Genomic DNA, 23,924 nt, shown 5'->3' on the forward strand with positions numbered 1-23,924 from the left:
AAGTCTCATTAGGTTGCCCAGGCTGGTCTCGAACTCCTGGGCTCAAAGGATCCTCCTGCTTCGGCCTCTCAAAGTGCTGGGATTTCAGGCATGAGCCACCGCATCCGGCCTTCTCTTAAACGCTTTTTCGTACAATAGGCCTGTAGAGCTCTTTTGATATGTGGGAGGAAAAAAAAGATTCCCAGGGAGTGTTATTTCAAAAAAGTAAAGGAAACTGCTGGCACCCGAGAAGCCGGAAACCCGGCAGGGAAAAGTTGGCAGAGAGTCCGGGGTCTTCCTGCAAGGGAGTCCCTGCGAGCTGCCCCGCTGAGCCTGCGCTGGGGCGCGCCCCCTTTTAAGGGGCGGGGAAGGAGCGGGGCCTGGCCCCGCTTTCCCAGGCTGCCCCGCGCGCGCGCGCGCGCGCCGGCAGTTCAGCCACGTCCCTGGCCACGTCGCGGGCGCTCTCGCCATCTTCGCCGCTTCCTCTCAGGGGTCGCCGCTGCCTGAGCCGCCCAGCCCCGGGGCTGCCGCGCTGCGCTGACCACCGCCGCCGCCGCCATGAACATCTTCCGGCTGACTGGGGACCTGTCCCACCTGGCGGCCATCGTCATCCTGCTGCTGAAGATCTGGAAGACGCGCTCCTGCGCCGGTGAGCGGCGGGGGAAGGCCCGGAGAGGCTCGGGCGCGGGGGCCGGGTCTCGCCGAGGACCCGCCGACCTCGGCCACCCCACAGCCCGCGGGGCCTGCGCCGGCCCGACACACCTCCTCGGCCGGCCTAACGGGTGCCCGGACCCGGGGGGCAGCGGCCTGCGGGCCCTCGGGGTGGGCTCCGGGCCGGGTGTTGCAGCGCCGGGCCCCGCTCTGCACTCGATCACCGCGTGAACTTGAGCCTTCGGGGCGCACCCGGCTGCGCGGGGCCCTGCTCTGTCTGAAAAGTTGGTGTGGGGCGGGGGGTCCGGCAGGCGTGGCCCCTCCCTGGGCTTGAATGGGGGCACTTCTCCGGCCAGGATCCCGCGTGGGGGTCCCGGGGTTGCAGGGAACCCGCGAATCAATGGAATGGGCGGGAGGAGGATGGGCAGGACCGCGGCCGGCTGGGCCTGACGTGGCAGCCCAGCCAGCTCGGGAGGTGGGGCGGGCGCAGGGAGAGGTCACCCGGCTCCCCACCCTGCCCGTGCAAGGCCGGGCTCTAGGTGTGGTGTAGTGGGGTCGGGTCAGGCCTGTCCTTAGAGTTGTGTGGGCATCACCCAAGCCCTTGGGTCCAGGATCACACCCGCTGGGGAGGGGCTTGCGGGGAGGTCTTCAGTGATTTTCTTGACTTAATTAATGCTGCTTTGGGAAACGATGTGGTTTGTCAAACTCTTAAGTGCCTCCATCTAATAATGGGTTCTCTTAAAACTGCAGCGCCCGGGGACCTCCGAGGCCTCTTATGGGCTCCTGCAATTCCTTGCTCCACGTCACCAGTGAGCTGGCTGCTTCCCTTTTCAGGAGTACAGATTTCATGCAGGCACTGCTAGGAGGCAGTGAAACGAGTCTTTCCCAGATAATAGTTTTGGACTTTTACATTTCGTTAATTTTAAAGGTATAATAATTGAGAGTTTTTAACTTTTTTTTTTTTTTGGAGGCAGGGTCTCGCTTTGTCACCCAGGCTGGAGTGCAGTGTGCGATCACTGCTCACTGCAGCGTCTGCCTCCCCTGGCTCAGGTAATCCTCCTGCCTCAGACTCCTGAATAGCTGGGACTCCATGCATGCACCACCACGCCTGGCTAACTTTTTTTTTTTTTTTTTTTTGCTATTTTTTGTAGACAAAAGGTTTCACCATGTTGCCCAGGCTTTAACTTTCTTAAAAATTCCTTAAACTTACTTTTGATGCTTGGCGAAATAATTTTTGTTGAACTCAAGAACTTAATTTTTTCAGAGGCAGTAAAAGATGATCCTGAATGATCTGAGTGGCAGAGACTCTATTTACCTGATTTATTTCTAAGAATTTTGGCGTCTAAAGTCACACTTACATCTCTGACTCTGCTGTCTGCAGGCCTCGCCTATCTCCTTGGAACATAACTGAGATCCAGGAAGTAAGCAAAACCAAAAAGACCTTTGAACAGTTGAGATGAGTGTTACAAAGTCCGTGTGCCAGTGTGTTTGACTTGGAGGTGATCTCTCAGTTGATACGTAGTTCTGAGAGGCTCAATTGTTTGATTTCCAGTGACAACAAATAACTGCGGCAATTTGGATAAGTGACGTTTAGGCACTTCCTCTGAATATCAAGAAGTCAGCCGAGTGCTTTATATGGCTTATCCCAGGTGGTCATTAAAATAACCTTAGGAGGGCCGGCCGCGGTGGCTCATGCCTGTAATCACAGCACTTTGGGAGGCCGAGGCGGGCGGATCACCTGAGGTCAGGAGTTCAAGACCAGCCTCAACATGGAGAAACCCCGTCTCTACTAAAAATACAAAATTAGCCGGGCGTGGTGGTGCATGCCTATAATCCCAGCTACTTGGTAGGCTGAGGCAGGAGAATTGCTTGAACCTGGGAAGCGGAGGTTGCGGTGAGCTGAGATCACGCCATTGCACTCCAGCCTGGGCAACGAGAGCGAAACTGTCTCAAAATAAATAAATAAATAAACAACCTTAGGAGATAGGTGCTATTGTTCCCATTCTGTGGAGGGGGGAGCTGAGTCTTAGGGAGTCGAATAAATTAGTGATAGAGCCAGGATTGAAGCACAATTAGTAACTCAAAGGATTGGATAGGTGAATGTCTAAAGGAGCCTAAATAAACATTTGATACCAAACCACAATGTTTAGATCCTTTTTTGTTACACTCAGATGATGTTAGTTTTTTTTTTTTTTTTCTTAAAGAGTGGGACCGATGTCTCACTGTCCCCCAGGCTGGAGTGCAATGGCTGTGTCAGGCTCACTACAGCCTCAAACTCCTGGGCTCAAGTGATCCTCCCTCCTCAGCCTCCTGAGTGGCTGGGTACAGGTGTGAGCCATAGTGCCTGGCGATGTTACTTTTAATCTTTAGTTTTGCTCTAAAATCTTTATGTGAGTCTCTTCATTTTCTTCCATATGTTTTTCAGAATCCCCTCCTCTGGCACATCATTAAGGCTTGAAGTGTGCTGTCTCCTAAACTTTTATCCAAACTAAGATACTTGGGAGAATTTAGTGCAACTTCAGAATACTGATTTTTTTCTTTTTTTTTTGAGACGAAATCTCGCTCTTGTGCCCCAGGCTGGAGTGCAATGGTGCGATCTCGGCTCACTGCAACCTCCGCCTCCCGGGTTCAAGCGATTCTCCTCAGCCTCCCAATTAGCTGGGACTACAGGCGCCTGCCACCACGCTCGGCTAATTTTTGTATTTTTAGTAGAGACGGAGTTTCACCACGTTGGCCAGGCTGGTCTCGGTCTCCTGACCTCATGATCCGCCCGCTTCGGCCTCACAAAGTGCTGGGATTACAGGCGTAAGCCACTGCGCCTGGCTGTTTGTTTTTTACTATTCACTGTTTTCATTTGATAGATTCAGGAGCATATAAGGAAAATACGAAATACTTCAGCTAAAATGCTAACGAAGGAAGAGAAATAGATGAGTTAACTTCATGTGTGTGCATTTGTCAAGTATTCCCAGGACATTATTAAATTGTTCTTGTTCTCAGACTTAGGATGATTTCTGTCCTGGTTTGTGTGTTTTCCAGATTTTAAGTAAATCACCCAGATCATTTATTCAGAATTAAACGCTAACTTTGACAAGCTGCTTTATTTTTCCATACTAAATTATGAAAGTTGTTTAGAGTCTTTTGAAAGAGTAAGAATTTGATATGAGTTTCTCGAATGACTGGAATAGGAGACACGTGCATCCAGATTGTGTTTCTCATTTTGAAAATACTCATACCGAGGTTCATTTTTAGGATTTTAGCACCGATTTTGAAAATGCTGTTTTAGTCTCGGAACCATGGTGCTTTTTACCCCATAAGGGTCAGGGATGAGGCTGACTTGTGTGGAAGCTGGAGATTCTGTGTTCCTCATAGTCAGATTCCAGAACAGCTGCCTTTAAGGACCGTTTTAAAGTGGGGGCAGTGAGTTGATCATGTTTGAGGTTGCATTCTCTTGTGGCTATATCTGCTATTGTCATTACAGAAGGGTGCCAACATGGAATGTGAGTTTCTCCTATTCTGAATTATCATGGCAGCTCGATCCACAGTATGCTCAAGTCGTCATTTTATTTTTGTCCTAAACACTGACCTACATAACCTCGGAAGAACAAGCGGTGGTTTTAGATGAAGGGCTTCCTATTCAAATTTTCCTGTAGGCCAATGGTTATTAGTGCTGTATCTACTATAGTGCTGTATCTATTAGTAGTGTGTATCTACTGTAGCTAGTGATCAGTGGTGTGTATCTACTGTAGCTAGAGGAGTCTTTTTGAGATTTACGACCCCGGGCCTTCCCCCTCTAGTCTCTCTCCTTCCCTCCTTCCCCTGTTGCTTAGATTGTTAGCTGTTACGTAGGTTGTAAACTTTTCATCCTACCAAACACCATACGGGAGCTTATGGTGTCCGTGCATTTCAGATATGGGACAGTTGATATTTTTGGAGTAATATAGTGGGTAAGATGTGGAGTACTCCAAGAAGCTTTTGCTTCACATGTGCAGCTCCCTCTGTAGCTGTTTCGCCTGTGCTCTTTTGAGTGCCAGTCTGAGTAATCATTACTCTGATTTATTGACCATGCACTATATGCAAGGCACTGGCACACAATTCAGAGCAGCAGCTTGCAGCTGTTAAAAGTTTTTATTCTCGGCCGGGCACGGTGGCTCACGCTTGTAATCCTAGCACTTTGGGAGGCCAAGGCGGGCGGATCACAAGGTCAGGAGATCGAGACCATCCTGGCTAACACGGTGAAACCCCGTCTCTACTAAAAATACAAAAAATTAGCCAGGCGTGGTGGCGGGCGCGTGTAGTCCCAGCTACTCGGGAGGCTAAGGCAGGAGAATGGCATGAACCCGGGAGGTGGAGCTTGCAGTGAGCCGAGATTGCGCACTGCACTCCAACCTGGGTGACAGAGCGAGACTCCGTCTCAAAAAATCAAACGAACAAACAAAAAAAAAAGTTTTTGTTCTTGACCGGCCTTAGTGGCTCATGCCTGTAATTCCAGCACTTTAGGAGGCCAAGGTGGGTGGATCACTTGAGCACAGGAGTTCAAAACCAGCTTGGGCAGCATGGTGAAACCCTGTCTCTACCAAAAATATAAAAATTAGCCAGCTGCGATGGTGCGCTGTGGTCCCAGCTACTCAGAAGGCTGAGTGGGGAGGATTACTGGAGCCCAGGAAGTCAAGGTTGCAGTGAGCCGTGATCACACCATTGCACTTCAGCTTGGGTGATGGAGTGAGACCGTCTCAAAAACAAAAAACAAACAAAAAAAAGAGAGAGAAAAGTTTCTGTTCTCAAGAAAGCTGCAATGTAGTTGAAATTATATGAAAATGTACAAAAGATGGCCGGGCACGGTGGCTTACACCTGTAATTCCAGCAGTTTGGGAGGCCGAGGTGGGTGGATCACCTGAGTCAGGAGTTCAAGACCAGCTTGGCCAATATGGTGAAACCCATCTCTACTAAAATTACAAAAAAGTTACCCGGGCGTGGTGGCTTTTGCCTGTAGTCCCAGCCACTAGGGAGGCTGAGGCAGGAGAATTGCTTGAACCAGGAGGCAGAGGTTGCAGTGAGCCGAGATCGCACCACTGCACTCCAGCCTAGGCGACAAGAGCGAAACTCTTGTCTCAAAAAAATAAAAATAAAAAATAAATATTAAACTTCACTGATGGACATAGAAGACGACCTGCATGTATGTTCATACTACGGTCCTGGAGAGCACCCAGGCAGGCTGGTGAGGAAGCAAGATGACATCTCTCCAAACTGATCTCTTAATTCAGAATATTATCAAAGCTAAAGACAATAAACTGAGTGAAATAATCTGTAATATACCTAAGTGACAAAAGGTTAATATCTATAATAAAGTACTCCTACAAATAAAAACCCAGCTGAAAAATGGGCAGAGTTGGCAATTCACTGAAGAATAACGAAAGACCAATGAAGCATGAAAGGATGCCTAGTCTCGCTAGGAGTTAGGAATTTGAATATGAAAATAGCAGTGCAGGCCAGGTATGGTGGCAGTGCTTTGGGAGGTCAAAGCTAAAGGATCACTTGAGGCCAGGAGCTTGAGACCAGCCTGGGCAACATAGTGAAACCCTGTCTCTATAAAAAAATGAAAAATTAGCTGGGCGTGGTGGCATGTACCTGTGTCTTAGCTACTCAGGAGGCTAAGGAAGGAGAATCACTTAAGCCCCAGGCTGCAGTGAGCTGTGATCATGCCATTATACCCCAGGTTGGGCAACTGAGTGAAGTTCGGTCTCAAAAAAAAAAGCAGGGGGCGGGCAAGCAAAGAAAAAAGAACAGCAGTACATACCACTGGGTAGGAAAATGTTGGCAAGGATGTGAAGAAAGGGTCTTTTCATTTGGTGTTAGTAGATACATAAATTGGCATAGCCTTTCTAGGAGAAATTTGACAATATCAAATTTTAAAATGTTCATGTCTTATTTTTGGTTTATGTGTTTTAATTTGCATTATTTTGGGTTATGGATTAAAAATTTTTAATTGATACATTATGATTGGATCTATTTATGGGGTACAATTTGATATTTCAATACATGTGTATGTTGTGTAGTCTAATCTGGGTAGTTATTTCCATCACCTCATGTGTTTATCATTTCTTCATTCGAAAACTTCTCTTCTAACTATTTTGTAATATATAATACCTCATTGGGAAGATTGCTTGAGCCTAGGAGGTCAAGGCTGCAAGCTATGATTGCACCAGTGTACTCTAACCTGGGCCACAGAGAGAGACCCCATCTCGAAAACAAAACAGAAAACAAAAGACATTTAACCTGGCCCAGTAGGATAAGACAAGAATGATGTTAAGTTTAATGACTGATTTCCATTTAACAAGTTGTACTCCTTAATATGGATGTTTGGTGTATTTGGTAAGGCGATGTCAGTTTCAGAAACATTTATAAAAGTGAGTATTCTGGGAGAGCTTATTACCTGGTAACCTTAGCATGCTTTGATCTCAAAGTGGAGAGAAGCTGACTAGGAGCTGCTCTGGTTTAACAGCAAGTATTCTACTCCCAACCCCTCCAGGAGATTCTTGCCCCACCCCTTTCTGTCTTCAGCTAGGATTCCCATTTTCCTGTGAAGACAGGACAGTTTTGTTGTTTTAAAGGAAGAAGCTGCTACTTCCTAATCAGGGTCTCGGGCTGGGGAGAACATTGTGGGACCACGTTAGCATCCACAGATTTCCAGCAAGGCTGTCCTGCGTGGACGCTACTCCATGGACGGGCTGCAAACCACACACTGCCCTGTGTGCACTTGGGGCTCTCTCGCCCTCTAGCTAGTAGTAAATTAGGGCAGAGCCCTATTTACAGTCACAGAGACACAGTATAACCTGGACATTCTTTAGAAGTGTTCTCCCGAAATACCATGAAATGAGAATATGCCCCCATGACATGAAGATAAAATGAATTCCATTTTCTTTTGTCCATTTATTCATTCAGCAGATATTTTCTGAGTCCCGCTGTGTGTCAGGGCCCAGTGTCCCATGCAGGGAATACAAGATGGAATAAGGCATGACCCCAGCCTTTAAAGATCTTGGTATTGAGTGGGGTTTTTGGGGAGAGGAGAAGCAGGAACCACATCATCACAGTGTATTTTTATAAGTACTGTAATTGGAGCTAGGGCAGCAGCTGGCATGAAGCAGTTCCCCTTATGTGCTTGCCGAATGAATCAACAGTCCCGAGGGAGGGTATCTTCAGAGATGACATCCCGGAGGAGGTGGGATGTAAGCTGGGTCCCCATGGGTGCTGGTAAAGACAATATGATGGTCCCTGGTTTTCAGTATAGGAATGCTGGGAATGAGGACACAATTTCAAATCTGCCTGGCTTCCAAAGTTCTGTTAGAGTAAAACCCTTTCCCACAAAATTCACCTATCTGTATCCTGTATGTTTATGTTTAAAATATTGGAAAGAACCATATAGGAAATAAGCTGGAAATTGATTTATCAAGGCTTCAACAAACACCAGGTATGGTCTGACTGCTCCTTGTTTTTTCTTCTTCCCCCTCTGAAACCTCCCATTTTCTTGGTTAGCAGCAGCCTTGTTATTTCCCCTTTGGAACATTGATCTCTATAGGAAGAAATAAGTTATCCGTTACTGGGGAAAAGACTAAGCAGAGCAGATTCACTGTCCGTGTCTTCTCCCTTGGCCCTTTGGTTTCTATTGATGGATCTGGAAGGGTGGCGTCAACATTTTTTTCCATTTCTGTTTAGGTGTGTATGTGAATAGGCTGAGACTACAGTTATTCTTCTGAGAAAGTAACATTCTTACATTCAGGTTTTCAGTTTCAGCAAGCTGCAAAATGATTGTTCATAAAATATTGAGAAACAACATGTAACACAAAAATTAGCCAGGTGTGGTGGCACGCCCACCTGTAGTCCCAGCTACTCAGGAGGCTGAGGTGGGAGGATCACCTCAGCCCAGGGAGGTCAAAGGTGCAGTGGGCTACACTTGTGCCACCACACTCCAGCCTGGGCAACAGAGTGAGACCCAGTCTCAAAAAAAGAAAAGAAAAATGTGCTTTTCACGTTCCGGAGTAGTGTTGTGAATGATTTGGGTGAAGTGACTTTTCTGTTAAATTCATACTTACTAAAATGTGTAGTGGTGTGAAGTTTGCATTATAGATGAGGGTGGGTGGGTTCTGACATTTAGTCAGCCTTCAGTTTCTTTAATGCATTTGCTCAGTCTCCAACATCTGAAACGCATAGTTCATGTCCTTTGTCACATAAATATTTGGCCAAATATAGATGTCAGAAAAGCTGTGTGCACACCACATAAATGTCCAGCCTTCCTGGCTGAGCGTGGCTGTGCCATGCAGTGCTCTGGAGGTGGGTTGGTGGTTGGAGGTGGAAACACAGTTTCAAGGCTTTAAAAAAGACAGCTGCTTTTGAAGACCGGCTGTAGTTGTGGGTTCCTACCTTCATGTTGTCCTAGCATTCAGGAACATTTTTATACAAATAGAATGGAATTTCTATTTATTTTAATTAATTTATTTTTTGAGACAGGGTCTCGCTCTGTCACCCAGGCTAGAGTGCAGGGATGTGATCACAGCTCACTGCAGCCTCAGCCTCCTGGAGTCACGCAATCCTCCCACCTCAACCTCCCATGTAGCTGGGACCACAGGTGTGTGCCACCTTGCCTGGCTATCACTTTTTTATTTTTCGTAGAGATGGAGTCTGGTCTCAAACTCCTGGGCTCAAGCGATTCTCCTGCCTTAGCCCCCCTATATGTGGAGATTACAGTCATGAGCCACTATGCCCAACTGAGATGGAAGCTTTAAAAATCTTAACATATCCAAGTAATTGCCTCTCTTAGCAAAGAAGTCACCATGGGAGGTGATGCCATTATTCCAGCGGGAGTTCCTGCCCAACTCTTACTGAGTTCTCACTCGACTCCTCATCCCCCTTAATCACAGTAGACTCCATTTCCGTTCTCAAAAGATTTCTCACCATGGAGATATTGTTTTACCATGCAAAGAAAGGGCCAGGCGAGGTGGCTCATACCTGTAATGCCAACACTTTGGGAAGCTGGGAGGATTGCCTGGGCCCAGGAGTTCAAGACCAGTGTGGGCAACATGGTGAACAAAAAATTTGTTTAAAAATTAGCTGGATGTGGTAGTTCACACCTCTAGTCCCACCTACTCTGGAGGCTGAGGTGGGAAGATTGCTGAAGCCCAGGAGGTGAAGGCTGCAGTGAGCTTGATCGTGCCTCTGCACTCCAGCCTGGGCGGTAGAGGAAGACCCTGTTTCAGGGGAAAAGAAAAAGAAGAATCTGAATGTAAGAGACAAGTTATAACACTAAATGACAGCAGAATTATTGAGAAATTTGTTCCTACCTAAGGTGATGTATTTGAGAAGTAAAAGGTTCGTTTGAATGATACACATCCTGGCATAATAAAGCCCCTTTCCTGTGGTCGCCCTTTATAGTGAGACAGAAAAGCCTGTTAGAGCCTCCCAAAAGGGGCATATTTGGGAATGTGAAGGGATAGAAAAACTACAACTGCTCTTGTTCATTCAGAGCCACCCCCACCTGGGCCTTGACCCCACGCGCCCCTCCTTCCCTGTCTACATTCCCTGCATTCCCTCCATAGGAATCCCAAAGCTCTTCAGGCCTTTCTAATACTTCCCTTCTGTTTCTCTAGGTATTTCTGGGAAAAGCCAGCTTCTGTTTGCACTGGTCTTCACAACTCGTTACCTGGATCTTTTTACTTCATTTATTTCATTGTATAACACATCTATGAAGGTATGGTATGCCATCCACTGGAATGTATTTCATGTACAGTGCACAGGTCTCTGGAAACTTAATTTTCTGTCACTATGGATTTTTAATTAAAATGCTCCAAAAATAATGTCTTAATATGCTGTTCTTGACTTTAAAACTTTCAGACCACCTTGTACATGTAACTGGGACTAAACGAGCTATCAGTAAGCATACATTTTTGGTTTCAAAACAGTAGTTAATTAAAATACTTTGAAGTTAGAACTTTTTTATTTTAGGTTCCTTAAGTATGATAAATCTAAAGCTCTTGGTAACTCTATAAGAAAGAGGGGTAACTATTATATTTTCAAGCCATGGGAAATTACAGAGTCCCCAGAGAAATTCAGCAAGTTGGTACATAACAAGGAATGAAAGCAGGACTCCTAGTTTGCAGTGTCTCATTTTGCTGCTGTGTGAGGAACTGTGTATAGGCTTCTACCTTTTTTCTTTTCCACTGAGTCAGTTTTTCTTAAACTGTTGTGTGCGTGTCATTTTTATTACATTTGCCATGCTTAAATGATCTCTATACCATCATTTACTTAGTAACGTATTTTTTTAAACCTTTCAACTTGTCCTAAGTATTAGTATCTATAACACCTTTGTTGTCTTTCTTATTTTTTTTCTAATTCACATTAAAACAAATGTATAACTATTAAAATACAAAATGTTTGCACACCACCTAACACTTTGTGTACTGGTGGCACACACCCCATACTGGGGGAAGTTGTGGACTACGTGAGCTTCAGTTCTTTCGCACAGTGTTGAATTCATGCTTGTGGACACCTACAGAGCTGGGAACTGAGGATATGGCAGAAAATAAGCAGAAGTCTCTAGGCTGGTGTGGGAGAGTACCCAGATCATGGCAGTACAAATGACTGCAATTTATGATGGGTGCTACAAAGGAAAAATATAAGAGTTGCGAACCTATGGATATAAAAAAAATGAAACAGGCCCAGTAGCTCCCGCCTGTAATCCCAGCACTTTGGGAGGCCAAGGTGGGTGGATTGCTTGAGCCAAGGAATCCGAGACCAGCCTGAGCAACATAGTTAGACCCCCGTCTCTAAAAAAAAAAAAAACAACACAAAAATTAGCCAGGCATGGTGGCATACTCCTGTAGTCCCAACTACTCAGGAGGGTGAGGTGGTAGGATCGCTTGAGCCCTGGAGGTTGAAGCTGCAGTGAGCCATAATTGCACCACTGTACTCCAGCCTGGCAGCCTGGGTGACAGAGCAGGACCCTGTCTGAAAAGAAAAAAAAAAGAACAGGGGCTCTCAGGATATGTAATAGAAGTCTGATTTATTTATTTCTTTCCTTCGTTCTATAAATACTGAGCACCTGTGCACCAGGCACTATTCTAGGCCATTTGGTTATTAGCACACCCAAGGAAGTAATATTTCAACTGAATCCTATTGGTATGGCACCTAAACAACCTCCCCCCAACATTTTGTGTTCAAGAGCATTTTCATAAGCACTGTTGAAAGGAGACAAAGCAATATGTGAGTCTGGTCTTTACTAAAAAGCAAATTTGAGTCACTTATAATGGATTCTTCATTACCAAATGATGGGAACCTAGTATTCAGGAAATAATGAGCTTACTTAAAAATGGTTAGGTCCCCACTTGTCTAGGCAAGTTAAAACTGCAGGCACTAGAAGTGTGTGAGCAAGAATCCCCTCTCCCCCTCAGGATGCCCAGGTTTCAGAGGAATCCATGCTTGCTTGGTTGTAGTTTCTAAGCACAGTGTCCTGAAGTCTGGCGTGAGACCCGAGGTGCTCGTGTCTTTTTACTTTAACTTCTACGTGCTGGTGAGAAGAGAGAAGCAGCTGTTCTTCTCCAGCTGCTGCTGAGGCCTTAGTGAAAATAACGCCCATCAAGTTTTTATTAATGTTGAGCTGGCCACAGGCCAGGTCCTGGTGAGGGGCCTGTCTGCTGTGAGCCTTGGCTAGATGTGCTGAGGGGGCTCAGTTCACGTGTAGATGGATGTGTGTCTTGTTTATGCATGTAGATTTTGTTTTGTATTTATTCACATACATGTGTGAGGAGATCGAGACCATCCTGGCCAACATGGTGAAACCCCATCTCTACTAAAAATTAGCTGGGTGTGGCGGCACACGCCTGTAATCTCAGCTACTGGGGAGGCTGAGGCAGGAGAATTGCATGAACCTGGGAAGCGGAGGTTGCAGTGAGCCGAGATTCCTCCACTGCACTCCAGCCTGGCGACAGCGAGGCTCTGTCTCAAAAAAAAAAAAAAGTTAAACTTACACTTAACATATGACCCAGCAGTCCCACCCCTAAGTACATACCTAAGAGAAGTGAAAACTTACATTCACACAAACACTTGTACGCAAATGTTCACAGCAGCTTTATCCACTGTCCTCCCAAATTAGAAACCACCTGTCCTTCAACTGGTGAGTGAATAAACAAACTGGTGCATCCATACAATGGACCACCAATGGACACAGCTATAAAAAGGAACAAATTATTAACAGTAGGCCCTCACTTAATGTCATTGGTAGGTTCTTGAAGTGAAACAACATACACTGAAGCCAGTTTTACCATAGGCTAATTGACATGAGTAAGAGTTAAGTTCCTACAGCATATTTCCGATCCCAAAAACACCACCAGACTTTTAAATAAAGACCCAAAACAGGCCGGGTGCAGTGGCTCACGCCTGTAATCCCAGCACTTTGGGAGGCTGAGGCAGGCGGATCACCTGAGGTCAAGAGTTTGAGACCAACCTGACCAACATGGAAACCCCATCTCTACTAAAAATATAAAAATTAGCTGGGCATGGTGGCGGGCACTTGTAATCCCAGCTACTTGGGAGGCTGAAGTAGGAGAATCGCTTGAACCCGGGAGGCGGAGGTTGCAGTGAGCCGAGATTGTGCCACTGCACTCCAGCCTGGGTGACAGAGCAAGACTCCATCTCACACACACAAAAAAAAAACAAAACAAACGTGAGCTATATTTATTTATTTATTTATTATTATTATTATTATTTTTTTTTTTTTTGAGACAGAGTCTCACTGTCGCCCAGGCTGGAGTGCAGTGGTGAGATCTCGGCTCACTGCAGGCTCCGCCTCCTGGGTTCACACCATTCTCCTGCCTCAGCCTCCCGAGTAGCTGGGACTACAGGCACCCGCCACCACGCCCGGCTAGTTTTTTGTATTTTTTTAGTAGAGATGGGGTTTCACCATGTTAGCCAGGATGGTCTCGATCTCCTGACTTCATGATCCGCCCGCCTCGGCCTCCCAGAGTGCTAGGATTACAGGCGTGAGCCACCATGCCCAGCCAACGTGAGCTATATATTTAAGAAAGATTAATAAAAGCAACATAATTATTTATCCAATTTTTGGTGAATCAGTGCATGATGGTGGTCATAGTGGTGGTGGGTTAAATCAAGAAGCATATGTTTGCAAAGCAAAAATTATAACGAGTACCTCCTACTACCATAAAGTTCAAAAACAGTAACAAATATACCAGGCTCACTGAGTGCTTTTGTACTACATTGTTTATTGTGGTACATATGTATAATTATTGTATACTACTTTATGAATTTTTATTTTACCATAGTTTGTATTCATTTTCCAACCCACTTACTTCATTTCAGGGTCCCAGGTGGCCAGAGCCTATCCCAGCAGCTCAGGTTCAAGGCGGGAACTTTCCCCCCACTGCACAGGATGCCATTCCATCACAGGGCACGCTCACCCACACCCACTCACACTAGGACAGTTCACACATGCCAGTTCAGCTAACATGCACATCTTTGAGATGTAAGAGGAAACCAGAGTATCTGGAGAAGACCCATGTGGACTGGGGGAGAGCATGCAAACGCCATGGACAGCAGCCCCAGCCGGGAACCAGTTTCTTTTCTCATCAATGTTACAACAAAAGGATGTTATTGGCAGACCTGCTATACACACAATAAGTTTGGTTGACTCTCAGATGCATTAGGCTAACTGAAGTTGGACTCAGAAGGCAACATACTATATGACTCCATTTATGTGGCTTTCTAGAAAAGGCAAAACTATGGACAGAGAACATAAGTGGATTGCACTGCAGGAGGTGAAGGAAGCCTGGGGGAGCTTGACTGCAAAGGGGCAGCATGGCAGAATTTTGGGGATGATGGAACTGTTCTGTGTCCTAATTTTGGTGGTGGTTATGCCTCAGAACTGAACACCTCCAAAAAAGAGAATTTTACTATATTTAAGTTTTAAAATTCCAAAAAAAAAGCTAAGGAAAAAAATCTTGCCTTTCCAAATACATGGGTGATTAAAAAAGCTGGGGGAGCTGGAACGGTGGCAAGGTATTGACACCTGGTGTTTTTTCTTTTATTTGTAGGTTATCTACCTTGCCTGCTCCTATGCCACAGTGTACCTGATCTACCTGAAATTTAAGGCAACCTACGATGGAAATCATGATACCTTCCGAGTGGAGTTTCTGGTGGTCCCTGTGGGAGGCCTCTCGTTTTTAGTCAATCACGATTTCTCTCCTCTTGAGGTTAGTTTAAAAGGTTATTTAGGGCCAGGCACAGTGGCTCATGCCCATAATCCCAGCACTTTGGGAGGCTGAGGCGGAGTTCAGCCTCCACTTTGGGTGGATCATGAGGTCATGAGGTCAGGAGTTCGAGACCAGCCTGGCCAACATGGTGCAACACCGTCTCTACTAAAAATACAAAAAATTAGCTGGGTGTGGTGGCACGCACCTGTAATCTCAGTTACTCAGAAGGCTGAGGCAGGAGAATCGCTTGAACCCAGGAGGCGGAGGCTGCAGTGAGCCGAGATCACGCCATTGTACTCCAGCCTGGGTGACAGAGCAAGACTGTCTCGAGGGAAAAGAAAAAAGAGGTTATGGCCGGGCGTGGTGGCACACGCCTGTAATTCCAGCACTTTGGGAGGCCAAGGTGGGCACATCACGAGGTCAGGAGATCAAGACCATCCTGGCTAACATGGTGAAACCCCATCTCTACCAAAAAAAAAAAAAATTAGCCAGGCATGGTGGCAGGCACCTGTAGTCCCAGCTACTTGAGAGGCTGAGGCAGGAGAATGGCGTGAACCCGGGAGGTGGAGCTTGCAGTGAGCTGAGATCGCGCCACTACACTCCAGCCTGGGCGAGAGAGCGAGACTCTGTCTCAAAAAAAAAAAAGTTAAAAAAAAAAAAAAGTTATTTAGGGCTGGGCCTGGTGGCTCACCACACCTGTAATCACAGCATTTTGGGAGGCCGAGGTGGGCAGTTCACTTGAGGTCAGAGGTTCAGGCATTCAGCCTGGCCAACATGGTGAAACCCTGTCTCTATTAGAAATACAAAAATTAGCCGTGCGCAGTGGCTTATGCCTGTAATCCCAGCACTTTGGGAGGCCGAGACGGGTGGGTCACGAAGTCAGGGGATTGAGACCATCCGGCTAACACAGTGAAACCCCGTCTCTACTAAAAATACAAAAAATTAGCCAGGCATGATGGTGGGTGCCTGTAGTCCCAGCTACTTGGGAGGCTGAGGCATGAGAATGGCGTGAACCCGGGAGGCAGAGCTTGCAGTGAGCCGAGATTGCACCACTGCACTCCAGCCTGGGCGACAGAGTGAGACTCCGTCTCAAAAAAAAGAAAGAAAGACAAAAATTAGCTGGGTGTGGTGTCGCACTCCTGTAATCCCAGCTACTCAGGAGGCTGAGGCAGGAGAATCACTTAAACCTGGAGGCAGAGGTTGCAGTGAGCCGAGATCACGCCACTGCACTTCAGCCTGGGCGACAGAGCAAGACTGTCTCAAAAAAGGAAGAAAGAAATACAAAAATTAGTGGGGAATACAAAAATTAGCTGGGTGTGGTGTTGCACGCCTGTAATCCCAGCTACTCAGGAGGCTGAGGCAGGAGAATCACTTAAACCTGGAGGTGGAGGTTGCAGTGAGCTGAGATCCATCCATTGCACTCCAGCCTTGGCGACAGAGCGAGACTCCATCTAAAGAAAAAAGGTTAATTTAGCGGTCATGTCTGGTTATCTAGAATGGACCTATTTGCGTGTTTGCAGATCGTGTAGATTTTCATGGGGTTTTTTGTTTTTATTTTCTGGTTTGGCAAACTCTAGTGCAATGTTCATGACTGGTGTAAAAAATCGTAGATGAGAATTAAGCACCCACATATTCAGGTGTCTGCTGACAGCTTACTGTCTGACTCATTTGAAATAGAAACTTGAAACTGTATTTCATTATCTTGACTTCTGTGGTACCAAACACAGAGCCCTGCCTGTCCCAATGTGGGAAGAACAAGGTCTCCCTCCTGTAGCCCACATTTTGTTTCCTTTTCATGTACAGATGTGCACTGATGTCGTGTCTGTGACCCTGCTTAGCAGCACTCTGCACCTCTTGCCTTTAGGAAAGGTGGTTTGTGGTGCACCTAGCACTGTGCAGTGCGGTGATCTGCTCCCGAGTTCCTCTTCTTTCCCTGCTGAACAGGCAAACGTGCAGTGCGCTGATCTGCTCCCGAGTGCCTCTTCTTTCCCTGCTGAACAGGCAAACGGTGCTGCTCCACATCCTGGGGCCGACAAGTCACTGTGCTACCCTGGGTGTCTGATGGGTGCTGGGAGACCCTGAACTTTTCTTTTTTTTTTGAGACAGAGTCTCGCTGTCACCCAGGCTGGAGTGCAGTGGCATGATCTCGGCTCACTGCAACCTCCACCTCCTGGGTTCAAGCGATTCTCCTGCCTCAGCCTCCCAAGTAGCTGGGATTACAGGCACCCACCATCATGCCTGGCTAATTTTTGTATTTTTAGTAGAGACCGAGTTTCACCATGTTTTCCAGGCTGGTCTTGAACTCCTGATCTCAGGTGATCCACCTGTCTCGGCCTCCCAAAGCGCTGGGATTACAGGAATGAGCCACCACACCTGGCCACGCCTGGACTTTTAAAACACTCAAGGACCATCTGAAAGTCCTTCTGTCATCATCGTGAATAAAGTCATACGTTGGGCAGAGAATTTCTATAATTATAATTCTGACTTCTACCCCTTTGATTTAACCACACCAGAAAGCTTAAGGAATAAGAAAAATAGTGAAAATATTTCAGTTGTCTGGCAAGATCAGTCAGTGAGGACAAACAGCAGTGAGGAAGTGGAAGGAACTTATCAGTTATCAGTATTGTCAATCCTGGTGGAAAGCAGGGTTGATTTGGTATCCCAGATCTGGAGCAGGACAAGCTTGTCTAGGAGAAACGTCTGTATGTAGATTCATAGAAAATTGAACAGGGAAAAATAAACCTGGAGAGACAAAGTGATGAAAATTCAAAGAGGTAGAGGTGTCCAGGTTACCCAGCTTGTCACACTGGCCGTGCCTTGCTTCTTAAAGGTTGCTTAAGTTTCTGTGATTTATGCTGGGAGTCCTCAACCCCTGGGGCACTGACTGGTACTGGTTCGTAGCCTGTTAGGAACCAGGCTGCCCGGGAGGAGACGAGATGTGGGTGAGCAAGTGAAGCTTCATTGTATTTACAGCCGCTCCCCATCACTCACATTACCGCCCAAGCTCCACCTCCTGTCAGATAACTGGCAGCATTCAATTCTCATAGGAGCGCGAGGCATTCAATTCTCATAGGAGCACGAGCCCTATTGTGAACTGTGCATATGAAGGATCTAGGTTGCGTGCTCTTTATGAAAATCTAATGCCTGATGATCTGTCACTGTCTCCCCTCCCATCACCCCCAGATAGGACCGTCTAGTTGCAGGAAAACAAGCTCAGGGCTCCTACTGATGCTGCATTACGATGAGTTGTATAATTATTTCATTGTATATTATAGTAATAACAGAAGTAAAGTGCACAATGATTGCAATGTGCTTGAATCATCCCGAAACCATCCACCCTGCTGGTCTGTGGAAAAATTGTCTTCTATGAAACCAATCACTGGTGCCAAAAAGGCTGGGGACCACTGGGTTATGCAGTTGCCAAGCTGTTGTTCTATTTTGGGCCAAATGCCCTACTCCCCACTCATGTTAAGCTGCTTTGTGGTAAAGAAAGCAAGAGTGTTTCCTGTGAGCTCCTGGTGGGCAGTGGATCCTGATGGAAGCTTGCCATTTCTCTTCCAGATCCTCTGGACTTTCTCCATCTACCTGGAGTCCGTGGCTATCCTTCCGCAGCTCTTTATGATCAGCAAGACTGGGGAGGCTGAGACCATCACCACCCACTACCTGTTCTTCCTGGGCCTCTATCGTGCTTTGTATCTTGTCAACTGGATCTGGCGCTTCTACTTTGAGGGCTTCTTTGACCTCATTGCTGTGGTGGCCGGCGTAGTCCAGACCATCCTATACTGTGACTTCTTCTACTTGTACATTACGAAAGGTATGTTGGGTGCGACCTGCGTTGTTTCTAGAGTCACGTGTTCTTTTAGGAGTGCCCTTGCCCAGCACTCTTCTAACCTGGCACTCTCTCACAAACTGGCTCCAGAGAAACACTTTCGTGATTGGCCAATAATATTCTGGATCAGGATGTTGTCTTTTTAAATACAAGAACGCTTTTTCTTTTGCAATAGCTTTTCCTAAAGTGACACATTTTCATTGTAAAAGATTCTTCTGGTGTTTCAGTAAACATTAACACCAGATACCTCTCTATGCATACACAGACACATGACTTAAACTGTACATGCTGTTCTATACACTGCCTTTATCCCACTCACATTTTTCATGTCACTAGAAATCTACATAATTTTCAGTAGCCGCAGTGTTTCATTATGTGCATGTACCATAATTTATTTACCCAGCCCCCATCCATGGGTGGTCAGGCTGTTACTGGTTTGCTGTAAAAATCCAGTAATTAAATCAGCATCCTTATATATGTGTGTTTTTGCATCTGTATGAATGTAGGACATGTAAACTTTACAAAAATTTGGTGAAAGCTATCATCCTTGTTCAGAAAAAAAAGCATACTTATGCCAGGTGCAGTGGCTCACGCCTGTAATCCCAGCACTTTGGGAGGCCGAGGTGGGCGGATCATGAGGTCAGGAGATAGAGACCATCCTGGCTAACACGTGAAACCCCGTCTATACTAAAAATACAAAAAAAATTAGCCAGGCATGGTGGCAGGCGCCTGTAGTCCCAGTTACTCGGGAGGCTGAGGCAGGAGAATGGTGTGAACCTGGGAGGCGGAGCTTGCAGTGAGCGCAGATCACGCCACTGCACTCCAGCCTGGGCAACAGAGCGAGACTTTCTCAAAAAAAAAAAGGATATTTATGCATATGCACCCAAATACATGCATATAGTTTTGGGGGGTTCAGGAGCCCCTGAAACCCAACCACAGATTCCAGTCTAAAAATCCAGCTATACAATAAAATTCCTAATGGTGGAATTGCTAGGTAAAAAGCATATATAGGTCAGGTGCGATGGCTCACACCTGTAATCTCAGCACTTTGGGAGGCCGAGATGGGTGGATCATCTGAGGTCAGGAGTTCAAGACTAGCCTGACCAACATGGCGAAACCCCATCTCTACTAAAAATACAAAATTAGCCGGGTGTGGTGGCACATGACTGTAATCCCAGCTACTTGGGAGGCTGAGGCAGGGAATCTCTTGAACCCGGGAGGCAGAGGTTGCAGTGAGCTGATATCACGCCATTGCACTCCAGCCTGGGGAACAAGAGCAAAACTCTCTCAAAAAAAAAAAAAAAAAAAAAAAAAAAAAAAAAAAAAGGAGCATATATGTCTTACCTCTTTCCTTTTGTTTTTTTTGAGAGCGAGTCTCTCTCGCCCAGGCTAGAATGCAGTGGCTTGCTCTCAGCTCACTGTAACCTCTGCCTCCCAAGTTCAAGCGATTCTGCTGTCTCAGCCTCCCGAGTAGCTGAGATTATAGTCACGCACTACCACGCTTGGCTAATTTTGTTATTTTGTTTTGTTTTGTTTTGAGACGGAGTCTCGCTCTGTCGCCCAGGCTGGAGTGCAGTGGCGCAATCTCGGCTCACTGCAACCTCCATCTTGCAGCTTCAAGTGATTCTCCTGCCTTGACCACCCTAGTAACTGGGATTACAGGTGCACACCACCACGCCCGGCTAATTTTTGTATTTTTAGTAGAGACGGAGTTTCACCATGTTGGCCAGGCTGGTCTTGAACTCCCAACCTCGTGATCCGCACACCTCAGCCTCCCAAAGTACTGGGATTACAGGCATAAGCCACCACGCCTAGCCTTTTTTTTTTTTTTTTTTTGAGACAGAGTTTTGCTCTTGTTGCCCAGGCTGGAGTGCAGTGGTGCAATCTTGGCTCACCACAACCTCCACCTCCCGTGTTCAAGCGATTCTCCTGCCTCAGCATCCTGAGTAGCTGGGATTACAGGCATGTACCACCACGCCCAGCTAATTTTTGTATTTTTAGTAGAGATGGAGTTTCTCTATGTTGGTCAGGCTCGTCTCAAACTCCCGACCTCAGGTGATCCGCCTGCCTCAGCCTCCCCAAGTGCTGGGATTACAGGCATGAGCCACTGTGCCCAGCCTAATTTTTGTATTTTTATTAGAGATGGTGTCTTGCCATGTTGGCCAGGCTGGTCTTGAACTCCTGACTTCAGGAGATCCGCCCACCTCTGCCTCCCAAAGTGCTGGGAGTATAGGTGTGAGCTACCTCACCCAGCCATCCTTTGTGGGTTTTTTTTTTTTTCTTTTTAAAGAGACAGGGTCTCACTCTGTTACTCAGGCTGCAAGAATGCAGTGGTGTGATCCTTACTGCAGTCCCAAACTCCTGGGCTCAAGTGATCCACCTTGCTCATCCTCCTGAGTAGCTGGGACTACAGGTGCATGCCACCACACCTGGTTCTTTTTTAAAAAATTTTTTTATAGAGATGGGGTCGCTCTCACTTTTTTTGCCCAGGCTGGTCTTGAACTCCTAGCTTCAAGGGATACTCCCACCCTGGCCTGCCAAAGTACTGGAATTACAGGCATGAGCCACTGCACCCGGCCTTTATGTTTTAGTACCCAGAATTTCACAGGCCTCCCTACATAAGCTATATTTTACTATATATTGATTAGGGTGAAAGTCGTAATAACAAAAAGCCACTATGAATTTAGTGGCACTTTCGATCAAATTTGTATTTTTAAAATACAATTGCTTATTTCCTATACCTTACTATGTAGAGTATTGTGTGTGGGAGACTTCTAGGAATGGGAAGAAGGAAGCTGAGTTTGTCAATATTAGTAACCTTTTGTTTTCTTTCCTTCTCTTTGAAATTCTAGTACTCAAAGGAAAGAAGCTCAGTTTGCCAGCATAAGTGCCAAAGACCATCACCAGCATCTGTCCTTCAGGGTGCTCGGACAGAATTCTTACCACAGCAAAGGCATAAGATGCTTGATACGGAAAATCAGAAACTTAACTCTTTTGTTGCAGATAGTCATCAGTGGCTCTGTAAAAACGCAGAGGAAAAGAGCCAGAAGGTTTCTGTTTAATGCATCTTGCCTTATCTTTTTTTATTACTGTGTACAAAGATTTTTTTACACAAAGAAACTTAATGCTGTATTAATAAATTCAGTGTGTAGCTTCAATTGGGATAGTTCCAAAAGTGAAGATTTTGTGAGGAGTAAGTGCAAACTTTTTTTTTTATTTTAAAAAATTCTTTGAAACTGTTGAGTCTTTGTGTCTGCAATGAAATTGTACTTACTCCTTGACAGTTGGTAGATTATATATTCTTCCATCCCTCAAACTTGCATTCCACTATATTTATTTTTTGGCAAAAGATGAGCTGTATTTGTTTGAAATCTGAGACACTATGTTCAATTGGATGTATCTGTTCAAATTTATTCCCACGTGACGTGGAAGTCCTTCGTTGGATGTCACAACACTACATTTAAGGTTGGTAAGGATGACTTGGAGGTCCATGGTTTTCATTACCAACATTTTAAGATTCTGAATGTCGATGGAGTCTCACTGAAGAGTCACCAAAGGTGCCTGCCCTCCTCCTCTGCTGGGAAGTGTCAGTTGGAGACTGTCCCAAGGGTGCTGAAGAATCCAACGGCAGGGGTTCTGGCTGCTTTCCATCTGAGTGGGACGGGAGGGGTGTTCATGATCATTTGGATACAGCAATCTACTCTGAGAAATGGAACACAAGGAGTTTCTTATCACTTTCACTTATAATTCCAAAAGATGACTACAACCATGTCCATGCTCAGATTCAAACAGTTTTCCATAACACTTTTGGATGGTAAGATGATTTATAATTTTTTTTTAATTGGCAGCACCACTAACCATTCCTTACATTTTTGTGTGTGTGTGTGGTTTTCTTTTTATTTAACCCACAGCCGACATCATAGTTTCTTATTTTGTTTTGTTTTACAGAGCTGTTGCATGACTTATGTTACCATCCTAAAAAACACTATATTAAACATAGAATAAATTGTCTTTTTATGAATTAGGCTCTTTTTGAACATCCTGCTTTGGGATTTTTTTGTTTTTCAATTGGTAACAAAAGCTCTGTAGGGCTGTAACCATTTAAAGTCCGCACAATCATCTGTAAGACATTATGTATTTTGTGGAAATACTAGAATTTTTTTCCTGATTTTGCCATTATATGGATTTGCTATTTTTTTGATTAATGCAGAAGTATATGACTTTGTTTTTTATGTGATACACCATAAATATTAAAGTGTTGAATACTAAGTGCTGACTACAAGAAGGATGTAGTATTTTTGCTTTCTGCATTACAATGTCTTCTGGAGGAAGGGAGCAGGATGGGTTTCATTTGTATCTAGTGTGTGTCTTAACATCGTTCTAAATCGGCAGTGTAACTGCATAGTTTAACTTCCTGTCTGTCTCCCTCATTTTACTTTTCCCTCCTTGCCTTATGTTTTGGCTTTTGTGTATCAGAGCATCTTTCTTTGCAGCATCCTAGTCTTGCTTCAGTTTCTGTGGTCTCTTTTCATCCACCTTGAAGATTCTAAGTGTGGAAGGAGGCTGGGAAGTCTGGTGCAGTAGGTGAGCAGACCTCTTGCTGCCCAGCCCAGGGTGGGTGGGGTGCACACCTGTCTTTGTGCATGCAAATTCGACACACCTGGCGCATCCTCTGGAGAGCACAACGCATGGAAAGGTCTGGAAGCTCTGCGTAGCGATGCCTTCTGCAGTCATCCTACCCAAATAAAAGTAACTTTGGCTATGTTGTTACCACCGTTTTGGTCACCCAGGAAGACATCCTAGCAAGCGTGCCTGCGAGGGAGTGTGGGACTGGGCCTCATCCTCGCCGGTGTTGGAAACCAAGGCCTTGTATGCCACGCCTTATGAAGCACTGTTTCACAGTTACTTTCACTTCCCGAATAAAGGTTACCAGGTAATTAGTATTTTTATTGAGGTGTTTATTTGTGTGTTTTTCAATGTAAGCATCATGAGAAATAAAGCAAAGTTCAGAGATTTGCCCAGTAACTGATACGATAGGAAAAGCTGCTTTCCAGCCAGGCCTGGTGGCTCATGCCTATAATCACAGCACTCTGGGAGGCTAAGGCAGGAGGATCACTTAAGGCCAGGAGTTTCAGACCGGCCTGGGCAACATCTCATTTAAAAAACTAGTAAAAATGAAAATTTAAAAATTATAAAAGAAAGGCTTCTGTCCT

General features: G+C 45.7%; 1 protein-coding gene across 2 annotated transcripts; it reads left to right on the plus strand.

Annotated features, from left to right (window-relative positions):
- The first annotated feature begins 228 nt into the window (after positions 1-228).
- Positions 229-23,654, plus strand: KDELR2 (KDEL endoplasmic reticulum protein retention receptor 2). 2 transcript variants are annotated; one of them, XM_055292378.2, is made up of 5 exons: positions 229-628; positions 10,269-10,369; positions 14,724-14,882; positions 18,444-18,696; positions 21,564-23,654. In XM_055292378.2, exons 1-5 carry the CDS (start codon positions 538-540, stop codon positions 21,596-21,598), a joined length of 639 nt encoding a protein of 212 aa, XP_055148353.1. In that variant the 5' UTR covers positions 229-537; the 3' UTR covers positions 21,599-23,654. The 2 variants fall into 2 exon arrangements, with proteins under 2 accessions (XP_055148353.1, XP_055148354.1); XM_055292379.2 differs by lacking the exon at positions 18,444-18,696 and having other exon boundaries at positions 362-628.
- The last annotated feature ends 270 nt before the right edge of the window (positions 23,655-23,924 follow it).

The sequence above is a fragment of the Symphalangus syndactylus genome, chromosome 9, assembly GCF_028878055.3.
Source record: "Symphalangus syndactylus isolate Jambi chromosome 9, NHGRI_mSymSyn1-v2.1_pri, whole genome shotgun sequence".
NCBI classification, from domain to species: domain Eukaryota; kingdom Metazoa; phylum Chordata; class Mammalia; order Primates; family Hylobatidae; genus Symphalangus; species Symphalangus syndactylus.

What these genes read in the sequence shown, in the direction of transcription:
- KDELR2 (XM_055292378.2), top strand. Translation starts at nt 538, where the DNA reads ATGAACATCTTCCGGCTGACTGGGGACCTGTCCCACCTGGCGGCCATC. An exon ending in ACGATTTCTCTCCTCTTGAG is followed by an intron (nt 14,883 to 18,443) that starts GTTAGTTTAAAA and finishes TTTCTCTTCCAG; the next exon opens with ATCCTCTGGACTTTCTCCAT. An exon ending in CTACTTGTACATTACGAAAG is followed by an intron (nt 18,697 to 21,563) that starts GTATGTTGGGTG and finishes TTGAAATTCTAG; the next exon opens with TACTCAAAGGAAAGAAGCTC.